Source organism: Quercus lobata, chromosome 4 (genome assembly GCF_001633185.2).
Source record: "Quercus lobata isolate SW786 chromosome 4, ValleyOak3.0 Primary Assembly, whole genome shotgun sequence".
Classification (NCBI taxonomy): domain Eukaryota; kingdom Viridiplantae; phylum Streptophyta; class Magnoliopsida; order Fagales; family Fagaceae; genus Quercus; species Quercus lobata.
The window spans coordinates 21,801,563-21,821,343 of NC_044907.1; the positions used below are offsets into that span (position 1 = coordinate 21,801,563).

Below are 19,781 nucleotides of genomic sequence, written 5' to 3' on the forward strand. Positions count from 1 at the left end.
TTTTTCGAAGAGAATAAGAGGATGTTTTATGTGCAATGGATATTGCAATTTGAACGTAGTTCCGCACATGATTTATGATGGTAGCATCCTTTGCATTCTACACACTTGGACCTAGGATCCAAAACTAGTTCTAAGCACCCAGAACAAAGAAATCTTAGAGTATTGTAACTCAACTGACATTTTTTGGTGTTTCCAATAGAGACATCCGGGGTACAAATCCCCCCTCCTCGAACCATCAAACAAAGCAATCCTATTCCCTTGGCTTTATTGAAATCCAATGGATGCTCATGTCTATAATGTTGAAGCTCCATCTCTATCTCATGCACAAACAATATAATATCCAATACATTTTTTTTTTAATAAAAACAATAAAATTGAGTTAGGTGGTACCTTGAATGCAAATATAGATCATTAAGGAAAAATTATGGAGTTCGACAAATACCTCCATAGATGATCAATGTATATCTAATTAGCTCAACTGGTAAAGTCTCTGATAGTTGAATAAGAGATGTAGAGTTCAATCATTGCCTACACAAAAAACCGATTGGTGTTTTGGTCTGATGATAAAGAGTACAATCATCAGAAGTGGACTCCATAGGTTGAAACTCTATAAAAAAAAATAAAAAAATAAATTTAAGATGGTATCATAATTTAAACTTTGCTAAAAAAAGTCGTTTGCCTCCGACCACGATAATGTCTCCAATTATTATCTTTAGGGCTAACCAATTTGAAGAAAGAGAGAGAAAGACTAATCAAATATCAAGATTCAATAGACAAGAACTTTTCCCAGCAATTTCTTAAATATATGCTAGGTTAACATCATCAAGTGAAATTTCAGAAAAAGGAGAAAAAGTATAAGAGAGATATTAAGGCTTGCCAAGCAAGCTAGAGTCATATGCTTCTCTATCTAATAGGTCATGTTTTCTTTTTCTATATACGTTTTCTTTCACTGACAAGAAAAAGAGGGGGAAAAAATAGTATTTGAAGATTGTAGGGAAATGAATTTTGCTAAAAACCTTGATTAAGTTGTTACTACTATTACCTTTTCCTCTTCGATATTGTTATTAACTTTACATTTTTCATTTATTGACAAGATTTTTAGCATTTCTAGTGACTATGCTTCTCTATCTAATAGATCATGTTTTCTTTTTCTATATACGTTTTCTTTCACTGACAAGAAAAAGAGGGGAAAAAATAGTATTTGAAGATTGTAGGGAAATGAGTTTTGCTAAAAACCTTGATTAAGATGTTACTACTATTACCTTTTCCTCTTCGATATTCTTATTAACTTTACATTTTTCATTTATTGACAAGATTTTTAGCATTTCTAGTGACTTTTTCATGATAAATGATTTTTAGAAACCCATAAACTTTAAGGAACTATACTTTTTCCTTGATATTTTTAAAATTCGTTAACAAATTTTGATGCCTTCAACATGTATACAATCTTTTCAAATTATATATATAAGTTCTCCATTATAGAGTTTATCAACAATTTTTGTGTTCCAATTTGTTTAAGCTAGGTGTTATATATCCTAATTTCAAATCTTGATTTTAGATAGAAAATCATTGGAGAATAATAGGTACCTTAATAGATTAGAATATATCTAATATGGTGCTACAACTCAAACTACATGCACAAAGTCCTCATTTCAACTAGTTATAACAGCTCAAGTGTTAGCCGATTTGGTGTGCAAAAGTGAGAGTCAAACACTGATTAATCTATATATATATATATATAATAGGCGAATCTGAGAGAAACTCAAATTAAAATTTCAAATTAGAATTCCAATTTTGTGTCACGTGACCTAAATTATTTATTCGTAAAGAGTTTTATTTCTTAATTTTAGAATAAAATGTGGGACCATATTATAAATATTCATCCAAATGAGTTATTAAGTACAAAAACCAAATAGATCATTAAAAAAAAAGTGCTTCACAATAAATCTTTTTTTTAAATGGACAATTTACATTTTATACATAATAATATCCTTACAATTTTTTTTTTTTTTAAAGTTAACAAATATAAAAATGACTACCAATAGTATTTAAATTATATGTATAAGAATTATATTATGTATCTTATTATATATCTTTAAGTATATCCATGTATATGCATAGGGTTACAAGCTAGTAATACTTAATACATAGAAAACCAAACACATGTAAACAAAGTAGCAAAAATGTGCATCAATACTTACAGAAATATGAATTCAATCTGGCTTCAAAACACCCTTAGAAACCTTTCAAGTTAGCCTCAACTTCAATTTTGTCATAACTAAGTTTATGTGGTGGAGCTCATCAATTAATTCAACTATATATAGGACTAAAGGGTATTTCTTTTTGACAAGGAATCATGTTCTTCATTGTTTCATCAAATTCAAGTTATGCTATCACGCCCAAAAAACAACCTTCTCAGTAACAAAAGAAATAAAATAGATAAAGAAAAAAGAGAAGCAAATGGGCAAGACATTTATGCTTGTTACTTGTCGACTTTGATTTATATCCTTTTTTTCTCTCTTTTTTATTTTATTTTATCTATTTATAATCTTTAATCCATGTCTATATGTCTTACAAACATTTCATTTCTTTTTTCTGAAATGTTCATACCGAACATTTTGTTTTCTCATTCATTTAATTATGACTACTTTAGTACCATTTGCTCCCAAAAAAAAAAAAAAATTATGATTACAACAATACTCCAATTTAATAATAAAAAACTTCTAATACTCTAATTTTTAAATGAATCTATCCAAACAAGGAAAATAAATTTAAGCTGTTATGTTTGAAATTCCCATACATGATGTCTTGCTTTTAGCCTTTTACCCTTTCGGTAATGTGAAAGGCTACTCAGAAACTATTCTTACTTGGAAATTAGAGTTTCCTTGCTTTATTTTATAGTTTATTTCTTTTCTATATTAAAGCTGAAATTCTCTTGCTTTTATTTTCTCACCAACCGGCAAGGCATATTTTCTTTTGTGCAAGGGAAATATGTCTGCTGCTATATATTCTTTACTTGTCAGTTGAGGTTTGGAATTCTGAATTCAACTAAATTGTAATTTCCATGTTTGCTTTTGAGTTTGACTCTATTATACTAGGATTATGTCGTAATATACACAAATTAATATCATATGTAAATTAAGAAAAATATTTCAAAAATATAATTAGTAAGCATAAAAAACAACAATCACTTTCAAGTTACATGGTAAAAAGCATATCGTATTTGTATAAAATCAATTTTTTCTTCAACCAAAAATTATAATATATTATAAAATAAATAATGAAGCTTTTTTCATTTAATAATTTAATAAGAGTTTAACTTAGCAGTTGTACATCGGTAAAGTTCGCCAAGAATTAACGATTCTTGTTGAGAATTATTATTATTATTATTTTGTGAAATATAGAGTGACAAATGTTTTTTTTTTTTTTTTCCCTTTTTATATTTAGTATTGAAGTCTCTAAAAGGTTCAGCAATTGGGCTTGTCCAGACCCAATGTGAATTTGACTGAAGTGTACTTGGGCCAGCAAGTGGACATACACACAAACCCAATGGAGCCCAAGACGAGATGGGCCCAATAAATAGGCAATCACATTATTGAATAAAGATCCCATAAAACCTATTGTTGTGTTGAACTTGGCCCAAGCTCAAGAAAAGTTCAAAACCAAACCAAAGGAAAGGAGGAATGGTCTTGCTGGATGAGGAATATGAGTTTTTGCAGATATGTCATCTCCATTTCTAGCCATGGGTAAACTTGGGGCCATCCAAGCCAAGGATGGCAGATTGCATCAGCCTTGGTTCAACTGAATTTACTCTCCCTCTTTCTTTTAGCCAAAGTAACAAGCATTTAACGCATAATAACCTTATCAAAAAAAAAAAAAAAAAAACGCACAATAACCTCATGTCTTGTCAAAGACAAATTGCCTTGATCAATTTACCAATCTATAAGAAAGGCAAGTCAATTTTAATGGTAAGTTTAACCCTCTTTTTCTAAAGAAATTATTAGTTATCTCTCCTATCATAGAAGGTGTGGACTCCACCATGGGTCTCACATAGGAGTCCACACTTTTTATGAGAGGAGGGAGGACTCTTCCCATAGGAGTGAATAATCTTTCTGATATGACTAAAATGAAATCATTTGTCCAAACATTATTTCCAAAATAGTGTAAGAGGAGGCATTGGTCCTTGAAGATAGTGCATACTCTCTACATTATGAAAATCAAGCCATAAAATGGGGAGAAGCCCACACCAAAAATCATGAAGATTCAACATACCCAATAGATTATAGATCCACCATTTTACCGTTTCTCTCTCTCTCTCTCTCTCTCTCTCTCATCACTTAGACAACAACTCAAAGTGTCTTACAACAAAACATTAGTAGCATGCACCTATTATTGATATCATTGCAAGGTCCCTAACTACCTACAAGATTTTCCTACGATTGAATCCTAATTATCCTCATATTTAGAATAAATGAATTTTTGCAGAACAAGGCAAATTATCACTATTGAATGAAGGTAGATTTTTATCATTCAACATGAAACTTTCTCCTTATTATTATTATTAGTAGTAGTAGTAGTAGTAGTATTCACTAATATTGGTTTTTATACTTGAAAATTGCATCATGTGTGTAGACTAGGCCTAAAATTCATTAGAAGAAACTTAACAAAGCCTATTTAGCTAAGAGTTCTAACTTTGACTCCTTTCTTCAAACCTACATCCATAAGCGAGCTAATTCTTATAACAGATGACCAAGTTAAAGAAAAGGACCCCATATTAAAATGGCTGGCTTAATTTGTAAGTTTTGAGAGGGGAGAGAGAGAGGGAAAGAAAGAGGCTTATGGTGTAAGTCTTAATTTTACTTCCCTTTTTTTTTTTTTTTATTCGAACATACCCAAAATCATAATACACTTGTGCGTTAATTTGTGATTGGATCCATTTTTATTTACGCATTGGCCTACTGAAATATATAGTGAAATTAATATCAACAATAGTGAAAAAGTAAAAGGTAAAAGTAAAATTAAGACAGACCCCACAAAAACATTCTTCAAAGCTTAGACATTAAGCAAGCAAGCAAGCCAATACAGATTGACACGCGTACGACACGTATCGAAACGTTAACACACGACGCGCCACGATATTAGTCTAGTTCTAGCAAAGTGAAGAAGAAAAAAGATAACGGAAAATCCAATCCAATCCGTTCCGTTCGGTTCTGTTCGGTTCGTCCAAAAAAAAAAAAAAAAAAAAAAAAAGGCGAAACCTTGAAATAAGAGTTCAGTTTCAGTCCAATTCCATTCGACACAACACAACTCGCTTTTTCCATTCCTTACAAAACAGTTTTCGTCTTTCTCCGGTTTCTCTTCAAAGGGTCTCCTTATTATTATTATCTAGAATCGAATCAAATGGCAACTCTGGGAGGCGTGCACGATTCTCAACAAGGATGTTCTGCTCAGAACAGCGGCGAGATCGAAGGTCTCGCTCGTTTCGCTGTCGAACAACACAACAAGAAAGAGGTTCATGTTTTTTTTTTTTTTCGTTTTGATTATGGGTTTTTGTTTTAAGGTTGTTTTGCTCAATTGTTTTCATGTATTTTTTTTTTCTTTTTTAACAACTTTCCAATACGATGATGCATATTCTGTTGATAAACTGTTTTCTTAGTAGTAAAACATTTCTGGGAGTTAATGGGTTTTCCAGGTTACGTCTGTTTAAGTGTTTACACCTGGATGTGTATTTTGACAACCCAACGTTAAAATTTACATTGTCTATATATATATATATATATTAAAAAAAAAATTAAAGAAAGAATCTTTTTTTCCTAACAGATTGTTCAGAGCTATTCGAGTACCTGACTATTCCCCTGGTGTGTAGGCCCACACAGTAGGTAATTACAGGGATGAATCCTTTTGGGGTGGCCGAAAGTGGTGTTATAGGTCTTGAACCCAAGTAGTGGATCTCACGAGGCCTTAGGAATCATTAGGCCAACTCGTTGGAGTTGCACAAAGAGGATGTATTAATTCAATTGTTGGATTTTCAAAATATTAATCTTATAAAAAAGTTATTAAGTGGTTTGACTTTTTTTTTTTGGGCGGTATTGGGGTGTATATTTCTCCATTTAGTTGACTGCTGTGCTGAGTTAATTAAAATTTAAAACACAGTTTGTTGTGATATTTGGAACAAGTGACCAAGAACGTGAAATAATGGTAGACTTACATGTAGCTTATATATACATATATGTGTGTATTCGTGGATAAGTGTAAATTCGAGGAATGATTCAGAGCCTTGTAACTCATTGGCATTGCCTGTTTTCCTTTATTAGGAGTAGCAGGAGAACTGGGATTCAAACCGCCCTGCCCATTATGGTAACTATCAAAAAAAAAAAAATCCCATAACTATGGATTAAAATTGAAAGGCAAAATGAATTCATGTGGCTGACTGTGACTCCTCTATTGAGAGTCCATGGCTGACCCCAAAAGTTTTAGGACTAAGGCTTGGTGGTTGGTTGTTGCATATGTCTGTATTGGTCTCTGAAATTTGGTCCAAGTTTGATTTCATCCTCCAAATTAGGAAGTTGATTTTTGCTTTCGAAAAATTAAAAGGTATTAGTTTCATCCTGTTGTCAATTTGGCATTAATGTTGTTCTAGGCGAAATAAGCTTTCTAATGTGGTTCACCCATTGATGCCACTTGTAGTCTCATTAGAAGTTAAGATTTGTTGTGGTAAGGTAGTATTTCAAGTTAAAACTTAAGCCAGGTTTTCCTCTATGAAATAACCGGGAAATACCAGCTCTTGGCATTATGGTAGCTCCAATTAATCATGAGGGCAAGATATTTATACATGCTTCTCAATTTTCTTGGGGTAAGCTTAAAGCAAAGAAGGTTTTTTTTTGGGTAGAGGGGGGTGATCAAAATATTATGGTAGAAATCTAATTAGCTTTTTTTTTTTTTTTTTTTTTTTCTCTTCTTCTTCTCAAAAAAAGAGGGGCTTGGGGCAGGAGAGCAAAAACCAAGATTGGCTGGCCTTTTTCAACTTTTTAAATAATTAAAAAATCTCATTTTCTGCATTTCTGCCACCATTTGCAGACTGCTGATTAAGATTTACGGGGACTTTGCAAGAATGAAATCCATATAAATGCTTTTTAGTGATGGTGTTTTCCATAGCTGCCATTAAATATGCCCTTAGGTATCCTCTTACGCCACTTTAGTCCTTAATTTCTGTGTTTTCAAGGAATTCTGTTTGATCTGTTTAACTATAATTTGTTTGTACTTTTTTTTTTTTTTAATCTTGTTCTCTCTATCTCAATGAAATGAACATCATTTTATATTTTATTGACCAAGTTGAGAACTTTTACAGAATGCCCTGCTTGAGTTTGCAAGGGTCATAAAGGCTCAAGAACAGGTAGTTGCTGGGACAATGCATCATCTTACTATTGAGGCTGTTGATGCGGGTAAGAAGAAGCTATATGAAGCCAAGGTTTGGGTGAAGCCCTGGTTGAACTTCAAAGAATTGCAGGAGTTCAAGCATGCTGGTGATTCACCGTCATTTACCCCTTCAGATCTTGGGGTTAAAAGAGGTGGCTAACATTCTTTTAGTCAAGTTCCCATTATTTTGGTTTGCAATTTAAACGGCATATGGCTGTGTGGTTCCTTAAGTTCTAAATTTTGTTACAATTTTTTTCCAGTCTGACAGTTTTATATATTGATGTTTTATGTAATATATATGGATGACATTGTGTGAAACCTATCCCTAATTTTTGTGGGTGGAGGGTCACTTTGTCAAGTGAGTGGTAAATATGTATGTCTAGACTTTATTGCTGTGTTTCTAATTTGATATCTTTCCTGGCACGTTACTGGATAAGTGTAATGAGAGTCAGCTGATACTGCTAAGGTTGAAGGTGTTGCAACTTGTAAGAAGCCAAGAATGATCTGAAACCCAAAAATGATGTTTCTTGAGGTGCTAAGACAAGAGTTCTTGGTTTATGTTTTCTTACAAAGGCTTTAGATTGGGTGCCATGATAAAATGAAGTTTGAGTAGCCAAAATCTTAACTAGCCATCATTAGGGTTCTTTGAAAAACACATTATAGCGATAATTTCCTGTGTTTTTGTAATCAGATGGACATGGCGCAGGATGGCAAGCAGTGCCAACACATGACCCCTCGGTTCAAGATGCAGCAAATCATGCTGTCAAGACCATCCAGCAGAGGTCTAACTCATTGTTCCCTTATGAACTGCAAGAGGTCATTCATGCAAAGGCAGAGGTCAGTTAAATGTCCTTTTTGTTTCTCAATTAACTGTGATTTGGTCTCTATTTTCTGTTGGTCTCTGGATTCAACAGTGCACTGAATTGACTCCAATTGTATTTTCTGTTGCATTTGAAATCTAATTATAATGTATCATTTTCAGGATCTATCTATATTTTCAAGTTATTTGCATTTTGATAATTGATTGTTTATAAAAACTTATATGTATATCTAATTGGTAAAGAAGGAGGGAAAACTGGTGCATTTCTTAATTCAGATCAATATCTTATTCATTATTTTCAGTAGTATGTTGCATGAAACAGAAAATTGACATTTCATTTCTTTTAGCATCTTTAATGAAAGCGATTATTCCCATAATGGTTGGTACATTTGTTGCTTGGAGTAATTAAGGGCAACTACTCTGGTAGGGGGGCTTCATATATGGTTGTAGATAATTATAACTATTTAAAATTGCTAGTAAGAAAAATGGAATAGGAAAGAAGAACAGAATGATACTGGCTGTTCAAAGCAAAATGATTTTGTCACATATAAAATTCTTCAGATGGTGTTTAAAGATGCCCCAGCTTGATATTTACTAACAAATTGACTGAAAAACAGGTGATAGATGAATCTGCAAAGTTTGACATGCTTCTAAAGGTCAAGAGGGGAAGCAAAGAAGAAAAGTTTAAAGTGGAGGTACATAAGAATAATGAAGGGAGCTTCCACTTGAATCAGATGCAGCCTCACGAGTCCTAACTCCATATGCTAATCTCACCAAATCTGTATGGTCTGGGTGTTATAACACTTTGGGCTCGTAAATTTCTGTTTATGTGTTGATTTTAAAGTGTGGCTTATCAGCCAAAAAACTGAGAAAAATGTATGGCTTTTTGTTTTTTTTTTTTTATAATTTAAAAGAATGTATGGCTCTAAAAATATATATGTATGCATGGTAATGTTAAGGCTTTTATAATATGTACTTTGTTCTCACTCAAGGTTTGTGATGTGTATTTATAATGGACCACCTTGGATGTGATTTTGGGGTTCGGCCTTGGCCTGTTGTGATGGTGAAGCTGTTGTATGTGTTTGGATGGCTGAATGGGTTTCCGTGTTGATGAGGATGAGGGAGACTTGGTTGCTGGGTCAGCTTGTTAGGGAAGTGAGTGAGGAAAAAAGAGTGCTGAAGATGGAGGGGAGAGAGACAATCAAGAGAGGCCTCTGTTTGATGTTCACATTTCTTTTTCCAAATTTTGTAGCTGGGGATATCTTGAAGGGTATGAGGTGAAGGGGAGGTTTGTACTTTGTAGGGCTTGTTGGACCCAATGTGTCTCACTCCCACATGCTATGGCATCGACTTAATTTTCTAGAGTTTGCCAGGATCAACATTCTTTTGGGGAACTTTTGTTTTTGGTTAAAATCCATTTTAAACCTTTAATTTTTTTACTTCAATGGTCAATTTAGTTGCCAATCTGGAGCTGTTCAAATTTGTTAGCAAATAACAAGAAGATCTATTAGAGCACTTTACAGTAAAGACCAAAACACCAAAAACACACACTACAGCAACCAAAACACCAAAAACGAAGGTAAAGCTAAATATTTTTAAGTAATTGCCACAGTGGGCTGCTAAAGATAACAGCCCACTGTAGCTGGAAGGTATAAGAAAAAACAAATTTTTAATTTCACACGCGTACGTATAATCCCACACGCTCTCTCTCTCTCTCTCTCTCTCTCTCTCAGCAGTGATAAATGGGTTAGAAATCAATGTGCGTCCTGGGCATGCGGTGGGGTTGAGATTGGTGTGCGTCGGTTTCAGGGTTGAGATCGGTGTGTGGTTTTGCCATTTCGGTGTTTGGGTTGCTGGATTTCAGAGGTCTTTTGGTGGAGTTGGTGGGTCGTTTTGCTGGTGGTCGGTCGTATCGGTAGCGTGGGTTTGATTTGTGATTTGTGGATCCGATTTGTGATTTTGGCTGTGGGTTTGTTGGTGGTGCTGTGTTGGTGGTGGCTAGGCTGTGTTGGTGTTGGATTTTGTGTGTGTGTGTTTTTTTTTTTCCAGTTGTTGGGGTTTGTGGTTGTGGCTGGTGGGCCGACAGTGGAGATGGTTGTTGCTGTTGTGTTGGTTTTTATGGTGGTAGTGGGTTGTTGTGGGTGTTTGTGAGTTGTGGTGGTTGATGGAGGCAGTGGTTTGCAGTGGGTGATGGTGGTAGTGGGTTGCGATGGGTGTTTGTGGGTTATGGATGATGGTGGCAGTGGGGTGGGGTGGGTGTTTGTGGGTTGTGGATGATGGTGGCAGTGGGTTGTTGAGGTTGATTATTATATTTATTTTATTAGTTTGTTTATATTATTTTAATGAGGTGGATGTTAAAATAGAAATTTTGATATTGAGTGTATTGTCAAGTGTGTTGTTAAGATAAATAAAGTAAGTTTTTGAGTTGTTAAAAACTAAATTTTTTAGCTCACTTGCTATGAATGCTATTAAATAGCACATTAAAACTTTACTAATAAAAAAGAAAATTTAAACATCATTTGAGATTTAGTAGTGGAATAAATGGATTAAAATTAGGATAAAATTTAGTTATAAAATTTGCTATAATCTAATTCAATAAAATAAACATTATTATATATTTTGAAAATTTAACCGTTGAATTGCATGTATTTTATGCTTACACATTCAAATTTTGTATCAATCAAATTTTATTTACTATATGATTTATAAGTTTAGATTTTATACATAATTTTAAATTACAAAAACTTGTAAGTTAAAATTTGTAAGTTAAACAATTTATTGATGACATAGTTATTGATCTTTAATTTTTTAGAAATTTTGCAAGTATAGAAGATATAAACCAATGGTAAATTTGTCAAAATTTACCTCCAATAAAAAGATGTTGAGTAAGGTTATAATCTAAAACTATAAGCAATTTTATAGCTAAATTTTGACTTAAAATTAAAGTCAAATTTCATGGATTAAATTGAATGGAATTGAATTTATTTTTTATTTAAAAAATCATCATTTGAGAATGCAACATAAACAAATACTTTTTTTTCTTTCCAATTTAGAGTATTTACTGGTTCCAGAGAGAATTCAGAAAACAGTCTCAACTAGTAACATTCCATCATTATGCATAAGGCTAATGAAATGTATTACAGCAAGCAGTCTGGACAATCTAATAGAACATACTCTAAAACATATTTTCACCTGAGGAAGTAAAACCACCAAGTGAATTGACTTGATCTAATAACTATAAACCATAATCAAACAAAATATAGTAAAGAAAAGCTTCTAATCTACCTCTACCAAGGCTGCCATACATTGATTAATAGTGAATGTGAACAAACTAATATATCTTCAATTGTCAGGGAGAGCTACCTTTGGAAATGATAGTTAGCAAATGGCATGATAGAAACACGTGGTGATGAAGACAAACTAAGAAAGAAATAAGGGACTTTCCTGATCTTGTGGAAACCTTCATGGGCCATGTTTTCATCGCCAATATGTTCTTTTATTCCCTTTGCCACTGAGCTAGCTTTAATCTGATTTCAATTACTAACTATTACAATAAGTGTCCATTTCATGCATTGTTACCCCTCTTCGTCGTAATCTTCATCTTCCTCGTCTAACCTTTTGCTGAGGTGTGCAAGCTGAAGAGGGTCGATGGCCATCTTGTCCACATCAGAAAGAGACCATCCGGGGTATTCTTCGTGTCTAGTCTCGGTAGTAGGCCCAGCTGAGGAGGCCGGGGCTGCGGCTGCTGCTGCTGCTGTCGCCGCTGCTGCTGTGGCCTTTGTGTCCTCATTATCATCAACATTGGCATTCAGATCAAAACTTCGAGCTGCTGGGTTGGCACCATCTGTAGTGGCAATATTCTCCTTTGACAATTCCTTTGCCTCAGAACCATTATCCATCAATGTGTCAGGGTTCTGATTATGTTTGTTGCCCTGCTGAAGCGACGTGCAGGGGTCAGATCCAGTATCAATATGGTGCGCCTCTCTTTCTATTGTTCCACGGCCTCGTCCACGACCTCTCCCTCGACCCCGCCCTCTTCCTCTACCACTGCTGCTGGCATGCGCATGACTCATCTCATGCTGCAGGATATTAAAAATCGGAAAACAAAATCATTATTACATCCTATATACACCTTACGTAATCAAATACTCCACGACAATTTAAAGATGCTTTTATATGCCAACTTCAATAAACCTGAAAGTATATTTTATATCAGATTTTGTATAGCAGAAAGGACCAGAAAACACATTATAGCAGCCACTGAAATCTAACAGATGAATTTCAACTCAACTCACACTAAAAATTGCTGAAGAGAGATTGAAAAGATGAAAGTGGAATGATCTAAACATGCATTTTCCTTGCTTTAAACAAACAAGTCTTGTTTTGAACATACAAGAAAAAATTAAAGGATAAGAGCCCATGAGCTCTAACTCAAATGGCACCTCCTCCCATTGTAAGAACAAGGTGGAGATAAGGTCGTGGATTAAAGGCCCACCATGTGCTTGTGAAAAATACCAACAAAAAAAAAGGATAAGAGACAAAACAGCCCAGTTCTTGAATATTAAAATTGTTCAACTAAGTAGTAAATGAGAAAAACATGATGCTTTGATATAACAAAGCAAAACAAATGACTTTATTAACAATATGTCAGGGGGCTAATTAAGAAAGGAGCTATTACCATCTTGCTCTTCTTCAACTCCTCATCACTGTCATTGCATTCATCGCCTGCAGCTTTTCTGGTAGAATAAAAAGCCAATGAGTATATCTAATTGCTTAGTATATCAAGTTTAATGAAGCCAACGAGCGCTAACTCAAATGGCACCTTCTTCCCCTTTAAAGAGTAATGTGGAGGGTGAGGTCATTGGTTCAAGACCTAGAAGGTGCATGTGTAATAACCAATATAATATATATATATATATATATATATCAAGGTTAATGAGAAGGGAAGAAAGAACAGGAATTTCTCTTCTAACCTTCTCTTTGAAATGGCACGATCCTCGCCACCAGCATCAGAATGACCATGACTATAGTCTGGAACTCGGCTGACTACCTCCTTCAGAAAATCAAACACAGTATAGCTCTGCACACAATGTTTTCTGCAAATTCAGTACAGAAATTTGTAAGATCAATTTGACAATATCATCTAAACAAAAAATTATGCAGAAGAGGGAGCAGCATGATACTATTACCAAAGGAAACAAGACCTAATGGAGTTCCAAGCATTAACAATAACCTATGAAAAGAATCCCAAAAGCGCACACACATCCATAACCTCAGATTTGTTCTCTCTTTTGGGTGGGTTCTGATGGGGCATGGATTGTTGGGGAGGGGGGAGGGGGGGGGGGGGGTTGGGGCAGAAGGGGGGTAAGCAAATGATACAAGATATCATAATGAGAAGTCTGGCCAGATAGTACTATTTTTTCATAGATAATCACAATTAAGATCTATTAGATGGAAGCATTTCAAATTGAGACAATACTGTATTTTTGTCTCACCATTCAGATGGAGTGTGCTAATAAGAAGGCAACCAGATAATCTTTAGTTTTAGAAAAATTCTTCATATGGCAAGGAATATCTAGACAAACTTGTTGTGTGTATTACCAACCACTTAACAGTGTGTTTGCTATGGAAGGTAGGGAGAAAGGAAGACAAGAGGTATGAAAAGGAGCTTATCACTCACTCTTGGTTTAATAAGGGAGGAATGCAAAGGGTGCCACTGTTTTTTGCTCAATTCTAGGGGGGAAGAGAGAAGGGAAAGACAAACCAGTGCATATGCATTTTACCAATAACATAAGCGCAAAAAAGTACCACATGTAAAAGCACCTCCTAAAACTTCATGTCAGAATGAGTGTGGTTGTGTGTGCAGAGACACACGCAATTCCTTACCATCCATTGACCTCCAATTATTAATTAAAAAGTGAACATGAAGAAAGACCAATGAGCTCTAGATCAAATGGCACTTCCTCCTCCCACAAGAATGGAAGGAAGGTGAGATTTTGGGTTCAAAACCCATTGGGTGTAACTTAACAATTAAAAAAAGTATGAAACAAGGGCAAAATCATTAAATAGCCAGAGAACAAAATCATAAAGTAATGGCCGACACCAAGCCTCTCCCCCTCCTCCAAAGCATGCACCTTTCTGTGGATTGAAAATGGAGGGCTTGAAAGGATTCCCCCAGCAACCCCCCCTCTCTCCCCTTCTCTTTTTTTTCTCTCTCCCCTCCCCTCTCCTCCCACCCTTTTTCATCCTGCCACGAATCCCCTTAACGAATACAGCACATATAAATTTTGAGCGCTTTTACAATATCACCCTTGAATTTTAATGTGAATGTCAATTTGATCCTTGGACTTTCGATTTGAACTAACCCCCTGAACTTTAGTTTTGTAACAAATTAAAAATTTTACTAGTATTTCCACACACACAAAATCTGAACATGTGTACTTCCACATCATCAATAATTTTAAAATGTCATTATTATTATGTACATGTTAATTGATTAAATCTGTTAATTTCAACAGAAAATACTAACAGAAGGTCTAATTTGTTACAAAACTAAAGTGCAGGGGTTGGTTTGAAGATTAATTGTTCAAATAGTCCAAGGACCAAATGGACATTCACATCAAAACCCATGGGTGATATTTGTGAAAACCCCTAAAAATTGATATGTCATTTAAATTCTAACAAAGTTGATTCTCATATACTATTGTTAGATGTAGGTCCTAACCCTCCATAAGAGCTTAACACAGAACGCATGGAGGATTTGATTTGTCATTTAGCAGGTCCTAAGAGATGGAGCCTGAGAATATCAAATGCTTCATAACTTAACCATGTCATTTTTAAGTTTTTGCAAAAGGAAGTAACATTACAATGGAAAATAAGGTCAAAATGCAGTATCCTCAATCTCAACAACCAGAGTACCTAAACAAATGTGCATTTCAAAAAGGAAACCCATAGTAATCAATTAATTAAGAGTGAAATTGGATAATTCCGGCCATTATATATAGGATACTTTTTTTTTGATAAGTAATAGGATACTTTTTTTTTTTTGATCGATAATAAGAGTAATAGGATACTTTATTCAAAACATTGGGAATGATTTTGTGAATTTTTGAAAAGAGAATGCTGACTTGACTATTACTCTATACACTATTCCCATAGCAGTAACTAGTATGACTGAGATGCCTATGAACTTATAACAGCCATTGGTGAATCACAATGCCACATCAAGAGAAAACAGCTTATTGAATTATGTGTGCATATGATAATGGTATTTTCACAATCATTTCAGTAAATATTCCCATTATCATTGAAACTGTGGTTAGCATTTCCAGATTTTGGAGTGTTAAACGCCGGGTGTTGCACAGGCCTTCATTCTTTATAGGGATAACTCACAATTATTGCGATAATTTAGCCCTTTATTTTGAAGAATTTACGAGAAATTAAACACATGGTGAAAATTTGACTGAAATGGTGACTTTCAGTAATGCCACTTATATTGAGATATGTCACAAGTTTGACAAAGATGAAACACATGCAAAATGCACTGAAGTCTTTATATATATATATATGTGCACTTAGTCAACCCTTTTTTCCACTAGAGGCCCATTGAAACTATGGGTCATACAACAAGAACTAGCCCTCTTCCTTTCCTTAAATCTTCCCTCCCCTGGTGTATGCCCAAATCCCTAGCATTGAACCAACTCATATCCACATCTACTAAAAGGTTCTGCCTATGCTGTTAGACACCATTGTACAGTCTTATCTACACTGATTTTCTCATGCACTTAATTCAAAAAAAAAATAAATTAAATGGTGGATCACAAGCAGCATTTATTAGCAATTAGAATAACAACTACACTGCAGAGAGCAAAGTACATAAAAGCCTCTCATTATCTACAGTAGCTATCACAAAACAAAGCTAATAAACTCAGAAACAAAGTGATAGGACCAGAACTTGCCGTATTAGGGAATCAAATAATGAATGAAATGGAGTATCTAGGCCTGACAAAAATTTACGTTCCTGCAGCCCTCATTTAAGGCCAAGTTGTCAAGAAGTAAAACACAGAAAAATGCATGGTAAAGGCAAAAAAAATTTGTGAAAACACAAATTAATGTAATCCTTCACTTACAAATGCAACGAACTCATAGTCTTTGCTCCTCTCTGAAGGGTTATCTCGTATGTACGGTCACAGAGGTCTTGCAAAAATAACTCCAACGCTTTAGCTGCATAATTATTCAAGAAGATGATAAGCCAGGGAATTAAATATCAAAGGACTGAAGAAGCATAATACCCTAGAAAGTCAAATCTACTCACAAACTAAAACAGGAACTGCCAATGCTATCTTTCCAACATCCTCATCAGCTTGCATGATCTTTTTAATCCGAGCCTGTCAAATCAATACTTTATATCAGATAATGAGATTAGATTATGCAATGGCAACGATTAAAAGACATTACAGGTACCTAAAAATGAGAAATACCAACTAGAATAATCTTTTGTCACTTCTCTTTGAGCATCATAAGATAACATTTTCAGGCTAGACACCAGTAGAAGAGTATAACAGATCTCTCAAATTAAAGTATTGTATTAAGAAAACCAAGGAAGCTAAGGTCTGTCCCCCTCTTTTCTAATAACTAGGATTTTTTAAAATTTTAGAATTTTTAAAGTTCTGGCCCAAGGGGAGGGGGAATGGAGATTCAAACTAGTGACATTTGCTTCATGAGGCGAGGTCCCTAGCCAATTGTACTACCCCCATGGGGTGAGGCCCAGGAAACTAAGTTGCCTGAGCCACTAGGTCAGCAGTATTACATTATAGGATTAACATAATATATCAGAGGCACCTCTAAGGCAACAGTAATAGTTAGGACTCTTCACATTTCTATAGGCTTTTTATTCCAGGTTCTGAAGTGTATCACTCATGAAAAAGAAAAGATACTCTGGAAAGACGTCCAGAACATGCTGTTGGCTGATCCCATCATCAATCTGTCATTCATGACAAGTGCACTAGATCACTCCCTGCTAAAGAAAGCTAATAATTTTAAATGTCACTGGTTGTTTTTACTTTGTTTTGGAGCAAGTATGAGGGACCACCTATCAAACAAGGCAAGTATGAGGGACCAAACAGTAGATACTACTTTATTAAAACACTGTTTAACTACCACCTGACCTTTTGAAATAGCTTACAAAAAGTAGAGGGTTCAGACTTCAGAAAGGGTTTATACAATGTGGAAAAAAAATCCAAGTTGCAAGTCATATTCAGTAGACCAATACTTAATAGCAACTTTTATGAGGCCAGCCAAAGGAATGATATTGAGAGGCAAAAGATCAAACTTCAAAGCAGAAGTAGAACAACTAGGGGAGATATACTAGATCTTCTGACACACTGTATAATCATGCAGTGATAAGAGCTTTCTTAAAAGTTATAGCCTGACAAAGGGATACAGGAGAATCCAAGTTAGTGATTTGTTCCATGCACAATACTTTGGATTGGATTCACATGTTGTGAAATGAGGAGACCCTTTTTTTCAGCTAAGAGAGTAGCAGGCTAGCAGCTCCTAGAGAGCATTTTCAAGGCCATCACTCCCACCACAGATTGGTTTGGGCAGTTGGTTTTGTGTTAGTATTCTAGTTTAGTCTATTTGTTTGGTTTAAAGATGGACATCTCATTCTATCCATATTTTTTATATATAATATATTTTTTGGGTCAACAAATTCATATTTCTAGGCAGGAAATGTTTACCAGCGGTTAAGGGGGAAAGTGAGTATAAAGTATAAACAACCATGAAAACAGACCCTGTTATGTTTAGGTACGAAATCATAGAAGGAAGTTAGAAGAGAAATCATCTGATTTCGTCAGCTGGCCATATTGCTAAAGTTCTTTCTTTAACATTCATTGGTGCCCTACAATAAACTCAAACTTCAACTAACAAAATTGATGCGAGTGGACAAGATCTTGAACATAGGCAACTGAATTACGAATATCAGGTTAAAAGTTCAGGGTCCAAGAAGAAATTCTGTCCCATATAGTTCTCAAACTAGTAAAAAAAAAAAACCAGAAATGCCATCCTTCACTAGACACAGAATCAACAAAATAATTCACCAATTTGATCCATATGTATTGTAATCCCAAGGGATACAAAGCTTTCTATAGAAACCAGATACATAAACAACACTAACACCATACTAAATAGCTTCTTAACTCGTTTCCCCAACAGCCCTACTCTCAAACCAACATACCAAAAAATAAAACTCCCCATTCATGGAAATCCTATCCATGATTTCAATACTAATCAAAGGCATGAAAGAACATTACTGAGGTTTTCAACTCCTCCCCCAGCACCAAAAGGAACCAAAAAAAAAAATGAATTAATTGACTTGATAACCAATACTGGTACCAGAACTTAAACAACGTAACTGATTAAATGTCACCAATGAAATAGTCACGAAAAACAAAACCCCCAGAAACTGATTTAAACATCAATACACAGAAATCAATCCCAAATACCTAAGCAAAACATAACCCGGTCTCATATTACCATAAGCCCCAAAAAACATACTACACCCACAAGCTGATTTCAATTCTATCTCAGAAAAACCAAACCCTAACCTAAACAAAAAAAAAAAAAAACACAACCCCAATCCAGAATTCAGCCCAAAAACAAAATACCCATCAACCATTTCTTTGTTCTTACCACAAATCACAACCATAGCAATGAAAAAAATCAAAACTTTACAAGACCCCAGATCAAAACAACCCATAAAACCCACAAAGCTGAAACACCCACCAGCTGATTCAACCCCAAAGCTAAGATTTTGAACTAATTTACCATAATTTCATTTTCTCAGAAACCAAACATAGCTTACAAAAAACTAAAAACAGATAGAGAGATAGAGAAAACTTACAGCAGGAAATCTGGTATCGAGCTTTTTCCTCATGGCTATGAGATCTTTAAGGCATTGAATTTAAATACTAAAACATTAAAAAAGACAAAACAGAGTATCAAAAATTTTCAGTACAAAATCATTGCTATTATCATCATCATATGAAAAATCTAATCACAACCCATTTCAGATCCGAAAGTTTTTACCCATCAAAAAAATATAAAGACTTTTTTTTTTTCTTTTTTCTTTTTTTTTCGCTTCGGGTTTCAACGGAATATCCGTCAGCACGAGTTTGACGAAGAAAAACAAATAAAATAAAAAAATAAAAAAATAATTTGGAGTATAGTAACAATGCTGTGACTAAAATTTCAAGACGGACTAATCATAGGAGGACAGATTTGCAAAAGACATTTATTAATGCAAAAGTAAATAGGCTATGATAATGTGGTTTCGTGACAGACAGTTCGTTTTCTCAGTAACCTATTTGTTTTGTTCTTTTAATTGGTAAGAAACTAATAATTGTATATGAAGTAATTGCTTTTTTTTTTTTTTTTTTTTAAAGAAAAACTTTTGCCTTTTGGAATCTACGTTATAATTTAGAGAAGAAACTTGGCTCTTTCCCTAGAGGTTTGATTCAGTTCGTAGCTTTCTATCATGGACAAA

At 34.5% G+C, this 19,781-nt stretch overlaps 2 protein-coding genes across 2 annotated transcripts; one reads left to right on the forward strand and one right to left on the reverse strand.

Annotated features, from left to right (window-relative positions):
* Window positions 1-5,211: 5,211 nt before the first annotated feature.
* Window positions 5,212-9,227, forward strand: LOC115987326 (cysteine proteinase inhibitor 6). Its single transcript, XM_031110858.1, has 4 exons — window positions 5,212-5,511; window positions 7,349-7,568; window positions 8,108-8,253; window positions 8,854-9,227. The coding sequence occupies exons 1-4, from the start codon at window positions 5,401-5,403 to the stop codon at window positions 8,989-8,991; spliced, it is 615 nt and encodes a 204-aa protein (XP_030966718.1). The 5' UTR covers window positions 5,212-5,400; the 3' UTR covers window positions 8,992-9,227.
* A 2,086-nt stretch (window positions 9,228-11,313) lies between these two features.
* On the reverse strand, window positions 11,314-19,406 carry LOC115987086 (dr1-associated corepressor homolog). The gene is made up of 6 exons (XM_031110540.1): window positions 19,140-19,406; window positions 16,551-16,623; window positions 16,366-16,459; window positions 13,210-13,332; window positions 12,915-12,972; window positions 11,314-12,315 (listed from the first exon to the last, which is right to left on the reverse strand). Exons 1-6 carry the CDS (start codon window positions 19,170-19,172, stop codon window positions 11,812-11,814), a joined length of 885 nt encoding a protein of 294 aa, XP_030966400.1. The 5' UTR covers window positions 19,173-19,406; the 3' UTR covers window positions 11,314-11,811.
* Between the last annotated feature and the right edge of the window lie 375 nt (window positions 19,407-19,781).

Bases quoted from the DNA above. Each gene is read 5' to 3' on its own strand.
- LOC115987086 (XM_031110540.1), bottom strand. From the start codon at position 19,172: ATGAGGAAAAAGCTCGATACCAGATTTCCTGCT. The intron at 16,624-19,139 runs GTAAGTTTTCTC...TTGATTTGACAG, and splicing joins TCGATACCAGATTTCCTGCT to GCTCGGATTAAAAAGATCAT. The intron at 12,316-12,914 runs GTAATAGCTCCT...AATATCCTGCAG, and splicing joins AGTTGAAGAAGAGCAAGATG to CATGAGATGAGTCATGCGCA.
- LOC115987326 (XM_031110858.1), top strand. From the start codon at position 5,401: ATGGCAACTCTGGGAGGCGTGCACGATTCTCAACAAGGATGTTCTGCT. The intron at 5,512-7,348 runs GTTCATGTTTTT...GAACTTTTACAG, and splicing joins AACAACACAACAAGAAAGAG to AATGCCCTGCTTGAGTTTGC. The intron at 7,569-8,107 runs GTGGCTAACATT...TTTTGTAATCAG, and splicing joins AGATCTTGGGGTTAAAAGAG to ATGGACATGGCGCAGGATGG.